The 17,077-nt window shown below is 44.4% G+C and overlaps 1 protein-coding gene across 2 annotated transcripts in view; it reads right to left on the minus strand.

Annotated features, from left to right (window-relative positions):
- Nucleotides 1–1,864: 1,864 nt before the first annotated feature.
- LOC130361122 (zinc finger protein 235-like) overlaps nt 1,865–17,077 on the minus strand; it is a 145,038-nt gene continuing 129,825 nt past the window's right edge. The window contains exons 11-13 of one of the 2 annotated variants that reach the window (XR_008890883.1): nt 7,926–8,018; nt 6,748–7,369; nt 1,865–2,230 (exon numbers count right to left, since the gene is read on the minus strand). Coding sequence is in view for 1 of the 2 variants with exons in the window: in XM_056563706.1 (XP_056419681.1) it covers nt 6,882–7,369; nt 7,926–8,018 (581 nt within the window). In the remaining variant the exon portion in view is untranslated. Of the gene's footprint in view, nt 2,231–5,455; nt 7,370–7,925; nt 8,019–17,077 lie in introns of those variants that run through there. The other variant, XM_056563706.1, reaches the window with a different exon arrangement.

Raw genomic sequence — 17,077 nt, forward strand, 5'->3', positions numbered from 1 at the left:
ACACTACCCAATAGAAGCCTCTGAGAAGCCTTTTATATGACAGAGGGGGAAACACTTTTACGCATTCTTGTGGCAAGACCCAGTGTGTGATCAAAATTGCATGTCAAGATTTGCAGCAATCCAACATTTGTCTGTTACTTTTTTTCTCATTTAGTGTATGTTATTCCTACATCCGTCGTGTCACCGCTCTCCTGGAGCCGCCTTGGGGAAGATCTACCATTCCTGCGCTTGGTGGTCAAAGAGTGGCAAATTTCTTTCTGACAAAAATGTGCTACCTTTTGACACTTTGCACTAAGCATTTGTGTGGGCGTGGCTTTGCACAATGCAGGTTTGGCCTACTAACGAGTGAATTATGGCTTAAAGGGGTTATCTGGGCAAAGACATCTTATCCCCTATGCAAAGGATAGGGCATGAGATGTCTAATCAGGGGGGGGGGGGGAAATGCCAGTGGGACCCCCGCGACCTCCGTGCAGCACCCACATTCTAAGCTCTTCCTTTCCGGACTGGAGATGTAATGCCATGCCCCCTCCATTCATGTCTATGGTAGGGGGTGTGATGGCTGTCATGCCCCCTCCCATAGACATGAATGGAGAGGGCGTAACATGGCGGCAGGAGGGGATAAGATGTCTTTTCCTGGATAACTCCTTTAAATCTTGTTCTGATCTCGCATAGCTTGCAGTGAGGGTGGAGGAGCCATCTCGGGGGTGCCCTGAATTATGTAGGGGGCATGTGTACACAGATAGGAGGAGAGATCTTCAGCTTCTAGATAAACAACAAAATGTTCCTATTTACTGACAGCAAGCAGAGTCATTTAAAAACGCTGAAAAACTGGAACCATAGACTATTAGTGAGTTATATATGACCTTGACAGCTCAGTGCCCCAGGTTCCCTTAGGTCAGACACTGCAGGGGCCACTCCTCACACTGCCCCGCCATCTATTACTGCTGTCAGTATATAAAATTTGTGAGGTTGTCCCCGCCCGGCCTCCTACGTTACAGAACCTCACTTTAATGACTGCCATGCAGGGGGGAAAGAGTAAATCTGGGGCAGAATATTGCAGTTTTTCAGGATGTTTTGGACTTTACTCTTTCCCCCCTTTTCAATTGAAAAGTTTTATCAAGAAGTTTACAACCCCTGGCACTGTAGATAATCTCCCTGGGCGTGGACGGAAGAGAAAAATTGATGAAAGGTGTCAATGCAGGATAGTCCGGATGGTGGATAAGCAGCCCCAAACAAGTTCCAAAGATATTCAAGCTGTCCTGCAGGCTCAGGGAGCATCAGTGTCAGCGCGAACTACCCATTGACATTTAAAGGAAATTAAAGGCTATGGAGGAGACCCAGGAGGACCCCACTATGGAGGAGACCCAGGAGGACCCCACTATGGAGGAGACCCAGGAGGACCCCACTGCTGACACAGAGACAGAAAAAACCAAGACTACATTTTACCAAAATGAACTTGACTAAGCCAAAATTACTTTCCAGTTACTCCATTGGAAAACATTTTCTTTTAAATCAACTGGTGCCAGAAAGTTAACCAGATTTGTAAATGACTTCTATATAAAAATCTTAATCCTTCCAAGACATATCAGCTTCTGTATGCTCCACAGAAAGTTGTGTAGTTCTTTCCAGTCTGACCACAGTGCTCTCTGCTGACACATCTGTCCATGTCAGGAACTGTCCGGAGCAGGAGAGGTTTGCTATGTGGATTTTCTCCTACTCTGGACAGTTTCTGACAGAGGTGGCAGCAGAGAGCACTGTGGTCAGACAGAAAAGAAATAAAAAAAGAAAAGAACTTCCTCTGTAGTATACAGCAGCTGACAAGTACTGGAGGGATTAAGATTTTTAAATAGAAGTAATTAACAAATCTGTTAATCTTTCTGCCACTTTCTAAGAAAAAGTTTCCCAGTGGAGTACCCCTTTAAGGGCCTTATCTTAGGCCATTAGAGAACTTGTCCCACCCCAGAGTTACTCCTTGTCAACAATGATGTAAGAACTTCCTGACCACGAGGAGCAGCTGTTTTATTGGTCTCTTTATTGGTCACCACTTATGTCTGACATGTCACATGATGAGTGGTGGTCACGCTTGGGGGGAGATCACGCTTAAGACTCTTTGACGCCAGAATCTTCTCTGAGTTCCTCCTCCAGGGCTTGAGCTTCTCCATCGAGAAAGATAGAAGGAATAAAACATCATCGACCTCCAGAGATGCTGGGTGACACTAGATACCCCAAGCTGAAAAAGAAGGTGACAGTGATACACATCGCTATATACCTGTTATACTCCAGTCACATCCAAAGCTGTATTCACAGTTCTGTTAAAGGAGATCTCCAGTCTTTAAAAACGTATCCTCTATCCTAAGGGATCTACCGCTGGGACCCCCCGCATTATCCTGTACTTGGAGGGGGCGGGTCGACCACGGCACAAAGCAGCGGCTGACGCTCCCCCTCAATACAACTATATGGCAGAGCCAGAGTGCTGCCTTCGGCAATCTCCGGCTCCACCATAGCGCAGTATTGAGGGGGGTGTATCGGTCGCCTCTTCATGCGGTGGTCAACCTGCGCTCTGGCCACCGAGCTGGGGCCCCAGCGGTCTGACCCCCCTCGTTCTGAAACTTATCCCCTATCCTTAGGATAGGGGATAAGTTTTTCAGGACTGGACTACTCCATTAACTGCCATCTGCGCTTACAGGTGCATGGCCCAGGGGGCTTATTATACCCCGTGTGGTGGCATTTCCTACGACACTGGTCTCCCACATTGCCACCTGGGAGCTGAGAGGTAAGGAGCAGTTTGTGAATGCAGCTCTGGATGTGACCGAGTACATGACCTGACTTCATTATGTGAGGAATAAGTAGCTACCAGTCCTGTATCTGCCTAATGTAAGAGCATGGGTAAAGAATGGCATCCCAGATAGTTGGCCTCGCCATCCTGTGCTCCTCATCACAGCCCTGCAGTTACCAGGTGAATGAATACCGATCTACATGGGCAGCCATTAAGGTTACCATTTTTAAATGTGACACTGTGGGCCTCATTTACTTAGGCTGGGTTCACACCACCTTTTTGCAGTACAATTCCCGTATATGTTTTCAATTTGAAAAACGTACAGAACCGCACTGAAAACCGTATGCCAAACAATGCATCCGGTTGTGTCCGTTTTGCATCTTGTAAGGTTTTGTCAGTTTTTTTTCCCGTACCCAAAACCGTAGTCTACCACCGTTTTTGGTCCGGGTGAAAAACCGTATTGAAACATATACTTTTTTTTTAAACATGGGAGTCAATGGAGTCAATCCAGTTTTCACCATATGGTTTTTGACTTTGCATTTTTTTTCTTGGAATTTCAATTAAACAAGTGAAACTTTATTCATAATGGAGTGAAAAGTTACAAATGTATACGTTTTTTTCTTAAAAAAACTGATGCAACTGGACATCATTTTTCAAACTGTATACGGATTAAAACTTGTACACAGGTTTTGATACAGTTTAGTGCGGTTTTGAGGAATCCGTTTTTTTTTTTATCAAAAACCTGATACGGGAAAGGTACTGCAAAAACGTGGTGGGAACCCAGCCTTAGAATGGAGTGTAGTTTTCTTTGTGGGTTTTTGTTTCCGACAGGCATTTTTCCATGGTATTTACTATTGTATCTTAAAGGGGTACTCCGCCCCTAGACATCTTATCCCCCTATCCAAAGGGATCTCCCTGCTGCACCTGGCGTTCATTTAGAGCGTCGGTTGCAGCGCTGGAGGCTCGTGACATCACAGCCAAGCCCCCTCAATGCAAGTTTATGGGAGGGGGCTTAACAGCCATCACGACCCCTCCCATAGACTTGCATTTAGGGGGTGTGGCCGTGACGTCACGAGCCTCCATCCCACATCGCCAGTCATCTGGCACAGAGCGAAGTTCGCTCAGTGCACCGGATGTCTGGGGTGCCGCAGCAGAGATTGGGGGGTTCCCCAGCGGTGGGACCCCAACGATCAGACATCTTATCTAAAGAATAGGGGATAAGATGTGTAGGGGCGGAGTACCCCTTTAAATTTGGTGATTTTCCCTACATTTTGCTCTCTTTGCACAAGCTCTGAGCTGTCGGGTTTTCCAGAGCTAATAGTAAATTTGTAGGTTTGTTAAGAAAATGTTGTTGTTTTTTGGAGACACACCCCTTTTCTCTGATGACCACACCCCTTTGTAAGTTTAAAAAAAAAAAAATTTTGTCGGAAATTCTGACGTATGACACATGCAAGAAAAAAAACCCTACCAAATCTACTCGGAAAAGCCTTAGTAATTGAGGCTCTGTGTCTTTAACTGTTATTGAGGAGCTTTGGATGTCACTGTTATGGGGGACTGTTATGGGGGACAAGTTTGGCCACCAAAGAAAAGCCAAAGCTGTCTAGACCCCTCTGTGTAATAGTGAGGATACAAACTGAGCACTTACGGTAGTGAGGACTGGAGTGGTCGTCTTGGATGAAAAGCCGAATGACGTAGATTACATTTTTTGGTCGTAGTCCTGGTGATGCTGCCGCCCCCATCCGTGGGTACAAATGTTCCAAGACTCATAGAAAAGAGTTCGGTTCTATCAAGAAAGATCCCTGCACTGAATTGTCCCACCGAACCCAAATGAGCTTCACTGGATGACCAGGAAACCTCCCAGTTCTCTGTTTAAAGCGCCAAAGATCTGACGAAATTTAAGGGTCCCACGTGTCGCTTGACTTGGCTACTACATTTGTGCTATAAGCAATAAATATGACCTTGTACTTTATTCCCACGTTCTCACAGGAGGAGCCGGACTTGTAGATAAGACAGGACAGTCTCCTGAACGTGAGGACTTTTTCTGAAGTCTATGGGGGTCATGTAGGACCTTTAGAGAGGCCAGTGAAACTATCATGTTGCCCTGAGGTCATATATGCGGTGATCGGCCCCTTTATTAGAGCCCACATTTAATCGTATGATTCATTTTTTTCAGCCTTCAGGACTCCAACAATTCCTCTCGCCATCGATTCCTCTAGGTATAAGAAATATCTCATGTGGACAGAATCGCTTCTTTTAGTTCTCTTCACACATTAGATGGAGGTCCTAACATAGGATTAAAGGGGTACCCCGCCCCTAAACATTGTATCCCCTATCCAGAGGATATTGGATAAGATGTCTGATCGGGGGGGTCCTGCTGCTGGGGACCCCCATGATCTTGGCTGCAGCAGCCCAGTTATCCGGTGCACAGAGCGAACTTCACTTCGTGCCAGATGAAGTGTGGGTGGAGGCTCGTGACATCCCACTCGTGACATCATGGCCATGCCCCCTCAATGCAAGTCTATGGGAGGGGGCGTGACATGTGGGCTGCCCCTCCCATAGACTGCGACAAATGGACTTCAAAGGTGTGGTGGGTCTTTTGCGGCGCTGACTCGGAACAAGCACATCAGGTGAGTATAAAAAAAATACCTGATGTGCCTGTTCCGAGTCAGTGCCGCAAAAGACCCACCACACCTTTGAAGTCCATTTGTCGCTATCTACTTGGTTGGGAGGCTGCAGACTGGGCTCTAACAATCCTTACACGCTGTCCATTGTGTGTGAGCTCACACAACCACCTGGGGTAAGAGGCTTTAGAATCCTTCTACCAATACCTACCCAGACGGTTTTACGCTATAGAGCGCTCTCTTTTATATTTTTAGTTTACCTCCCATAGACTGGCATTGAGGGGGCATGGTCATGGTCTCATGAGCAGAGTGTGACCGTGACATCAGGAGCCTCTGCCCTGCATTGCCAGTCATCCGGCACGGAGTGAAGTTTGCTCTGTGCACTGGATGTCTGGGGTGCCGCAGCCGAGATCGTGGGGGTCCCCAGCGGCGGGACCCTCACAATCAGACATCTTATCCCCTGTTCTTTGGATAGGGGATAAGATGTCTAGGGGTGGAGTACCCCTTTAACATCTGGGGACTGTGAAGGCAAAGGAAGCAAGAAAAACTCGCTGTCATGTACCTAGAGCCAGTGCATGACTACACGACCCTCGTGGGGTCTGGACCATTGCCCAGTGATGTAAATTTTGCTCTTTTGCCCAATGGAGTCTCACTTGTTTCCCTAATACTAAATGGCCCTGGAGCTGGTCATCTGCTTTTATAACCTTTCTGTGCTTTGGAGCGGCCAGTCATGGGTTTGGACATGTTAGTCAGGCACCGGCATTGTATTGGGCTGCGGTTTCCTGACTGGGCTCCATCTGTTCCCGACATCCTCTGCTGACACCTTTAGTGGATGATATTTCCCCATGCACTGGATGTTCTTCCCCCGATCATACCATTCTCCATATACCTTCCTTACTGTTACGTGAGGTTGATAGGGTTGGCAGTAAATTCCTGGCTGGCAGGTCTATCCCCAATGACCAGGCCTTGCACCAAGTTTTTTCACTAGATTTTCCCATTTAATGTGAATTCACATAAAGTGATCTCCTGAAAACTCATCACTGGATTTATCCGTTTTCTAATCTAAAGTCTAAAATCCACGAGACGAGAGGGCTCTAATAAAGGGGCCATGTCAGGTTGCCCACTAGTCCATATGCAGAGATGTTGGTCAGTAAAGAGGCATACACTGCAGGGTATTGACCAAGTACCCGGTCATTTTAAGAAGAATTTAGGAATAGATCTGCAATGGTTAAGACTTTCTATTGGTTGTGTCCAATCCCTGAAACGTAATGGCGACTGTTACTGGTCATCAGGTATATTGCCAATCTCTAGCATCGTTATATTACAGGTTTCTCTACCATCGCTACTCACCATTGTGATCTTTGGCTTTAAACTTCTTTTATCCTATCTCAATCAAAATAAGGAACCTCACATTCTCTCAATGTTTTGATCATCACCCCCCCCCACCCCTAAAAAAAAAAAAGTCTAGTAGTTTTAATGCCAGTCTAGAAGCTCTGCAGCCTGCCGCTGAGATGGGTCCGCTGGTGAGTCTTCAAATGATGGGACTGGACGAAGCTTTTGGAGCACTGTGTGCACTTGTAGGGTCGTTCTCCCGTGTGAATTCTCTGATGAACCTTCAAGATAGAGTTCTTGATGAACTTTTTTCCACACACGGTACATTGGTATGGCTTCTCCCCCGTGTGAACTCTCTGGTGCACCATGAGCTCGTAGGGTTGTCTGAAGGTCTTCACGCAGTGCCGGCAGTGGTATGGTCTCCCCCCGGTGTGACCAATCTGGTGTCTGAGGAAACGGGACACATCAGAGAAGGTTTTATAGCATTCGCTGCATTGGTACGGCCGGTCCCTTCTGTGCTGGGGAAGCGGTGACAGGATTCCGACGTGATTGTTCCAACTGCTCCACTTGTAGAATGAGCCATTAAGGTAGCATTGTGGCCCAGCTGAGCCATCCTCCTCTGCCATCTCTCCTCTATTCTCTGTAAAATCAAAGACAGTAATCTGTTATAGTGGAAGTACTCACACCCTGGGGCCCCCTAGTCAAGGCTAAAACCTGGATTCCCAGCATGGTTCGGCAAATATGGGCAGATCTGGACCCAGGGTAGAACAGGCTCAATCAGGCTAAACAGACATAGACATGATGTGGGTACATAGGAGCTGAATTAACCACATTTACCACTTATGGACAGACCCCGGCATGGTTTAGGTAGATCATGGCTTGATGTTAGGAGCATATGGGTTGAACTGGGCATGGTTCCAACAGATATGGGCAGACCACTGCTTTGTTTATGCAAACATGGACATCTTGTGGGCACAAATTGCTCTATATTAGTAACCTTGTCCTACATATTGGTGGGGCTGAGTATATCTTGAGTAGGTTATGACATGGTTTAGGCAGACCTGGGTATGATATGGGCACACAAGGGCTGAACCAGGTTAAGCAGATATGAAAATGGCGTGGTTGAGGTGCACTCAGGAATGGATGGTTTAGTGGAAATCTTCTAATGTTGGTCGTTGTGCCGTCTTTCCATTCACCTTGGTTGGAGCGTTCGCTGGTTTCTGTGTCTCCGGATGTCTGGTTTATCCACATCTCTGTAACCTCTTGTATCCTGGAGGCTGACGTGCTGTCTATGGAGCAAGAGAAGAGGAGATGGTGAATTATCTGCAGGATTATTAGGTCTGTCCCATTATATTGAGGGGGGGGGGGGGGAATCACCACCATGCACTGCTGGGGACCGAGTCTAACCATCAATACAACATCATTCCTATAGGTAAATTGTCGGCAGAGTTTTGCTTAAAGAGGACCTGTCATTAAATAAAACTTTTAATATATTGTTCCTTGTGTAATTAGCAGACACTTTCCCATTCGCTTGCTTTTAAAATTATCAACATAAATATGTTTAAAATGTAATAGAATAAACTTCCACAAGGTGGCTCTGTTCTGTTCCCTGCCACAATTAATACAGTGAGTTTGGTCTCCTCCTGATCTGGCAGGAGACCAAACTCGGGAAGTGTTTCTCTGCACTAATCTTGATTGACAGCTGCACAGAGCCTCCCTGAAAGCTGCACAGAGCCTCACTGAAAGCTGAACAGAGCCCGAGGTCTTCTATTCCTCATAGCGCTGCAACAATGTGAGGGCGGAATTGTTCCCCCCGCAGGCTTCAGTAGGGTCATGCCTGTTGGGAAAGGCCCACTTTCTCCTGCTGGGAGATTTGGTCTATTTGAAATAAGGTGAGAAGACGGTAGACTTCCTGTAAATTAGTTTTAAAGAACTTTTCTAAACTAACTCAGGCTATGTTTCCTAACTACTCCTAACACCCCTCCAACCCTTAAAAAAAAAAATGCAGACTCACATAGTGCAATACTCCAGACTCAGGAGTCAGGTGACAGGTACCCTTTAAAACTGATTTACAGGAAGTCTACCGTCTTCTCACCTAATTTCACTAAACAATTAGGGGACTGGAGGTCAACAGAGCCAAGGGGCTGCCTTCTCCTTTCATTATTTCCATGAGTAACACCCCGCTCGGCCATGCCCCATCAATGCAAGTTTATTGAAGGGGGCGTAACAACCGTGACATCACGAGCCTCCGGCGCTGAACCCGACGCTGTAAACGAATGCCGGGTGCAGCACGGAGATCGCGGACATCCTTTGGATAGAGGATAAGATGTCTAGGGGTGGAGTACCCCTTTAACCCTCTGCTCCACCATCAAACATCAGCAAGAAATGCATTTTAAGTCAGTTTAAGATAGAAGCGACTGCAGTTCTAGAAGTGCCACAGTTTCAGTCAACAGCTCCAACCCTTCTTATCCTGCCCATAATTACATCAAGTTCAACCTATAACCCTACTGTGTTGATCCAGAGGAAGGCAAAAAAAAAAAAAACATGAGGCTGATGCCAACTGCCCCATGGCAGAGAAAAAATTCCTCCCCGACTCCAATATGGAAATAAATCCCTGGATCCATAGGGCTCTGATCCTGTGCAGCCCTCTCGTGTTCTAAATAAAATGCTTTTGAGAGGACAAGTCCTACAAAGATCAGCAGGGTCCCAGAAAGGAATTTGAGATTGTCCTAGTTACTTGGTTCTCATAGGGGTTGGGTAGTCCTGTTATTTCCTAGATTTTCCATGTATATGTTCATAGGAACTCTCATGGGCCCATGAGGTGATGAGGGCCCAAATATCGTGCGGATTGAGCAGTTGCTCGCTGATAGTCTCCTGTCTATCACACTTGGTATGAACCAGGCTTGGCACTCTACATTCGCTGTCTCTACTTCTATCCAAAGTAAAGCAGGGAACAAGTGTCTACCACAAGTCTAACATATCATAGTATCTGGGGAGCAATTTGGGAGGACTGTCTCTTAGGTCATTCATGCATGCCTGCGACCTGTACAGAACCTGGTACTGCCCGCGATGCCCCTTCGTGGAGGAAACATCTTTGCACGTGTTTTGGCAATGGCTTTTTGCGCAGGGTCTGTTGGACGCTCTGGAACATAAACTACGAGACTCTGTACGCATGTACTACCTATCGTACCATTCGGTTCCCTGGGACCCACGACGTGGAGGCCATCCAGGAGGCCTGGCGCCTTATGAATTGTTTTAAGGACGCTGTTTGGCTTGCCAGGAACTGCCTTGTGATCAACAGGAAGAACATGTCCACCCGGTACTGCCGCAGGTTCATCTGGAGCCTGCTGAGAGACTATGCCGTCTTGGAAAGCCAGCGTCGATGAAGAGGAGGAGTGAAGACATTCCTCCTTCCACCATATCCCCCTGAAGTTATCGCCCAGAAGTTTGATCCACCCCTCCCTACCACAATTGTATCCCATGACCCCACCCACCGCCCCACAGCCCTCCCTCGATCACAAATTGTATTGTTTGGTTATGTCGATTTTTGGTGCTTTTCTCTTACAGGATTCAGCGGAGTGTTAGAGTAGCATGTGGTGCGGTGTATTGCTTAGGGAACATTTGCTGTATATTGTACCATCATGCTTTGTGTAATTGTAATGTATTTTATGACTTTTAATGACGGAACGGTCAATAAAGCAATTTGAGAGGACTTGTTGGCTAGGCTCACACACCATCCACACTATAGTAGGGAACGTCTAACATCCAAGGAGGAATTTAGGGATTATTTGCTCAACCCACACAACCTACAGTATAGCAGAGAACAAATGCCTACCATCATGGTATCTGTGGAGGAGTCTGAAGGACTTGTTGGCTTGGTCCACAAGCCAACCACAGTATTGTAGTGAAAGTGTGTAAAATGCGAAAGACCTCCGTATCCGGGGAAAAGCGTGTAACCCAGGTCTGACATTATCTAGGGAAACCTATTGGCTCAGCTCACACACTAACCACAGTATAGTAGGGAACATCAAGCTAGTATCTGAGGAAGCATTTGGGGGGGACTCAACGGCTCGGTCCACACATCATCCACAGTACAGCAAGAAACATGTATTCCCATTAATTGTCTGCCGTAGCGCACATTCAATCCACAGTATAGTATGGAACACTTGTCTAATACTCTAGTTAAAGGGGTATTCTGGCTTTATTCATGTTATCCCATATCCAAAGAATAGGGGATAAGATGGATGATTTCAGGGGGTCCCGTTGCTGGGACCCCCGCGATCCCGATGCAGCCCCCCGACATTCTGTGCTGGGCGCTGCATCTGAGACGTGACTTCATGGCCATAGCCACGCCCCCTCCAATAATGTCTATGGGAGGGGTTGTTACGGCCGTCACGCCCCCTCCCATAGACATGAATGGAGGGGGCATGCCGTGGCGTTACATCTCGGAGGCAGTGCCTGGCACAGAATGCCGGGGGGTCGCAGCGAGATTGCGGGGGTCCCCCAGTGGCAGGACCCCTGCGATCATACATCCTTTGGATAGGGGATAAGGTATAAAGCCGGAATACCAGTTTCATGTTGGGGGGTCTCATACTCTTGGCCCACACACCATCCACATTATAGACAGCAACAACTGTTTAAAATTCTAAAGTCTGAGATGCCTATCGGAGGAGGACTCGTTGGCTCAGCTCACATGCTTCCCACATATGTCTAAGTATTCAGGAAGGGATTAATCTCATTGGCTCGGCCCACATACCATCCACTATATGGTGGACTTGGGGGCACTTGCTGGTTCCGTGCACACACCATCCACGTTATAGTAGTGAAGATGTGTCTACCATTATGGCACCTTGGAAAGAATTTGTCAGACATGTCTGCTCAGCCCAGTATAGTAACGGACATGTTCTCACCATCATAGATCACATCCACCGTACACAGTATAATAAAGGACATGTTCTCACCATCATAGATCACATCCACCGTACACAGTATAATAAAGGACATGTTCTCACCATCATAGATCACATCCACCGTACACAGTATAATAAAGGACATGTTCTCACCATCATAGATCACATCCACCATACACAGTATAATAAAGGACATGTTCTCACCATCATAGATCACATCCACCGTACACAGTATAATAAAGGACATGTTCTCACCATCATAGATCACATCCACCGTACACAGTATAATAAAGGACATGTTCTCACCATCATAGATCACATCCACCATACACAGTATAATAAAGGACATGTTCTCACCATCATAGATCACATCCACCGTACACAGTATAATAAGGACATGTTCTCACCATCATAGATCACATCCACCGTACACAGTATAATAAGGACATGTTCTCACCATCATAGATCACATCCACCGTACACAGTATAATAAAGGACATGTTCTCACCATCATAGATCACATCCACCGTACACAGTATAATAAAGGACATGTTCTCACCATCATAGATCACATCCACCATACACAGTATAATAAAGGACATGTTCTCACCATCATAGATCACATCCACCATACACAGTATAATAAAGGACATGTTCTCACCATCATAGATCACATCCACCGTACACAGTATAATAAAGGACATGTTCTCACCATCATAGATCACATCCACCGTACACAGTATAATAAAGGACATGTTCTCACCATCATAGATCACATCCACCGTACACAGTATAATAAAGGACATGTTCTCACCATCATAGATCACATCCACCGTACACAGTATAATAAAGGACATGTTCTCACCATCATAGATCACATCCACCATACACAGTATAATAAAGGACATGTTCTCACCATCATAGATCACATCCACCGTACACAGTATAATAAGGGACATGTTCTCACCATCATAGATCACATCCACCGTACACAGTATAATAAAGGACATGTTCTCACCATCATAGATCACATCCACCGTACACAGTATAATAAGGGGACATGTTCTCACCATCATAGATCACATCCACCGTACACAGTATAATAAAGGACATGTTCTCACCATCATAGATCACATCCACCGTACACAGTATAATAAAGGACATGTTCTCACCATCATAGATCACATCCACCGTACACAGTATAATAAAGGACATGTTCCCACCATCATAGATCACATCCACCGTACACAGTATAATAAAGGACATGTTCTCACCATCATAGATCACATCCACCGTACACAGTATAATAAAGGACATGTTCTCACCATCATAGATCACATCCACCGTACACAGTATAATAAAGGACATGTTCTCACCATCATAGATCACATCCACTGTACACAGTATAATAAAGGTCATGTTCTCACCATCATAGATCACATCCACCGTACACAGTATAATAAAGGACATGTTCCCACCATCATAGATCACATCCACCGTACACAGTATAATAAAGGACATGTTCTCACCATCATAGATCACATCCACCATACACAGTATAATAAAGGACATGTTCTCACCATCATAGATCACATCCACCGTACACAGTATAATAAAGGACATGTTCTCACCATCATAGATCACATCCACCGTACACAGTATAATAAAGGACATGTTCTCACCATCATAGATCACATCCACCGTACACAGTATAATAAAGGACATGTTCTCACCATCATAGATCACATCCACCGTACACAGTATAATAACGGACATGTTCTCACCATCATAGATCACATCCACCATACACAGTATAATAAAGGACATGTTCTCACCATCATAGATCACATCCACCGTACACAGTATAATAAGGGACATGTTCTCACCATCATAGATCACATCCACCATACACAGTATAATAAGGACATGTTCTCACCATCATAGATCACATCCACCATACACAGTATAATAAAGGACATGTTCTCACCATCATAGATCACATCCACCGTACACAGTATAATAAAGGACATGTTCTCACCATCATAGATCACATCCACCGTACACAGTATAATAAAGGACATGTTCTCACCATCATAGATCACATCCACTGTACACAGTATAATAAAGGACATGTTCTCACCATCATAGATCACATCCACCGTACACAGTATAATAAAGGACATGTTCTCACCATCATAGATCACATCCACCATACACAGTATAATAAAGGACATGTTCTCACCATCATAGATCACATCCACCATACACAGTATAATAAAGGACATGTTCTCACCATCATAGATCACATCCACTGTACACAGTATAATAAAGGACATGTTCTCACCATCATAGATCACATCCACCGTACAGTATAATAAGGGACATGTTCTCACCATCATAGATCACATCCACCGTACACAGTATAATAAAGGACATGTTCTCACCATCATAGATCACATCCACCGTACACAGTATAATAAAGGACATGTTCTCACCATCATAGATCACATCCACCGTACACAGTATAATAACGGACATGTTCTCACCATCATAGATCACATCCACCATACACAGTATAATAAAGGACATGTTCTCACCATCATAGATCACATCCACCGTACACAGTATAATAAAGGACATGTTCTCACCATCATAGATCACATCCACCGTACACAGTATAATAAAGGACATGTTCTCACCATCATAGATCACATCCACCATACACAGTATAATAAAGGACATGTTCTCACCATCATAGATCACATCCACCGTACACAGTATAATAAAGGACATGTTCTCACCATCATAGATCACATCCACCGTACACAGTATAATAACGGACATGTTCTCACCATCATAGATCACATCCACCGTACACAGTATAATAAAGGACATGTTCTCACCATCATAGATCACATCCACCATACACAGTATAATAAAGGACATGTTCTCACCATCATAGATCACATCCACCATACACAGTATAATAAAGGACATGTTCTCACCATCATAGATCACATCCACCGTACACAGTATAATAAAGGACATGTTCTCACCATCATAGATCACATCCACCATACACAGTATAATAAAGGACATGTTCTCACCATCATAGATCACATCCACCGTACACAGTATAATAAAGGACATGTTCTCACCATCATAGATCACATCCACCATACACAGTATAATAAAGGACATGTTCTCACCATCATAGATCACATCCACCATACACAGTATAATAAAGGACATGTTCTCACCATCATAGATCACATCCACCGTACACAGTATAATAAAGGACATGTTCTCACCATCATAGATCACATCCACCATACACAGTATAATAAAGGACATGTTCTCACCATCATAGATCACATCCACCGTACACAGTATAATAAAGGACATGTTCTCACCATCATAGATCACATCCACCGTACACAGTATAATAAAGGACATGTTCCCACCATCATAGATCACATCCACCGTACACAGTATAATAAAGGACATGTTCTCACCATCATAGATCACATCCACCATACACAGTATAATAAAGGACATGTTCTCACCATCATAGATCACATCCACCATACACAGTATAATAAAGGACATGTTCTCACCATCATAGATCACATCCACCATACACAGTATAATAAAGGGACATGTTCTCACCATCATAGATCACATCCACCGATACACAGTATAATAAAGGACATGTTCTCACCATCATAGATCACATCCACCATACACAGTATAATAAAGGACATGTTCTCACCATCATAGATCACATCCACCGTACACAGTATAATAAAGGACATGTTCTCACCATCATAGATCACATCCACCATACACAGTATAATAAAGGACATGTTCTCACCATCATAGATCACATCCACCATACACAGTATAATAAAGGGACATGTTCTCACCATCATAGATCACATCCACCGTACACAGTATAATAAAGGACATGTTCTCACCATCATAGATCACATCCACCATACACAGTATAATAAGGGACATGTTCTCACCATCATAGATCACATCCACCGTACACAGTATAATAAAGGACATGTTCTCACCATCATAGATCACATCCACCATACACAGTATAATAAAGGACATGTTCTCACCATCATAGATCACATCCACCATACACAGTATAATAAAGGACATGTTCTCACCATCATAGATCACATCCACCAGTACACAGTATAATAAAGGACATGTTCTCACCATCATAGATCACATCCACCATACACAGTATAATAAGGACATGTTCTCACCATCATAGATCACATCCACCGTACACAGTATAATAAAGGACATGTTCTCACCATCATAGATCACATCCACCGTACACAGTATAATAAAGGACATGTTCTCACCATCATAGATCACATCCACCATACACAGTATAATAAAGGACATGTTCTCACCATCATAGATCACATCCACCGTACACAGTATAATAAAGGACATGTTCTCACCATCATAGATCACATCCACCGTACACAGTATAATAAAGGGACATGTTCTCACCATCATAGATCACATCCACCATACACAGTATAATAAAGGACATGTTCTCACCATCATAGATCACATCCACCGTACACAGTATAATAAAGGACATGTTCTCACCATCATAGATCACATCCACCATACACAGTATAATAAAGGACATGTTCTCACCATCATAGATCACATCCACCATACACAGTATAATAAAGGACATGTTCTCACCATCATAGATCACATCCACCATACACAGTATAATAAAGGGACATGTTCTCACCATCATAGATCACATCCACCGTACACAGTATAATAAAGGACATGTTCTCACCATCATAGATCACATCCCACCAGTACACAGTATAATAAAGGACATGTTCTCACCATCATAGATCACATCCACCGATACACAGTATAATAAAGGACATGTTCTCACCATCATAGATCACATCCACCATACACAGTATAATAAAGGACATGTTCTCACCATCATAGATCACATCCACCAGTACACAGTATAATAAAGGACATGTTCTCACCATCATAGATCACATCCACCATACACAGTATAATAAAGGACATGTTCTCACCATCATAGATCACATCCACCGTACACAGTATAATAAAGGACATGTTCTCACCATCATAGATCACATCCACCGTACACAGTATAATAAAGGACATGTTCTCACCATCATAGATCACATCCACCATACACAGTATAATAAAGGACATGTTCTCACCATCATAGATCACATCCACCATACACAGTATAATAAAAGGGACATGTTCTCACCATCATAGATCACAATCCACCGTACACAGTATAATAAAGGGACATGTTCTTCACCATCATAGATCACATCCACCGTACACAGTATAATAAAAGGACATGTTCTCACCATCATAGATCACATCCACTG

This window comes from Hyla sarda, chromosome 3, assembly GCF_029499605.1.
Source record: "Hyla sarda isolate aHylSar1 chromosome 3, aHylSar1.hap1, whole genome shotgun sequence".
Lineage (NCBI taxonomy): Eukaryota > Metazoa > Chordata > Amphibia > Anura > Hylidae > Hyla > Hyla sarda.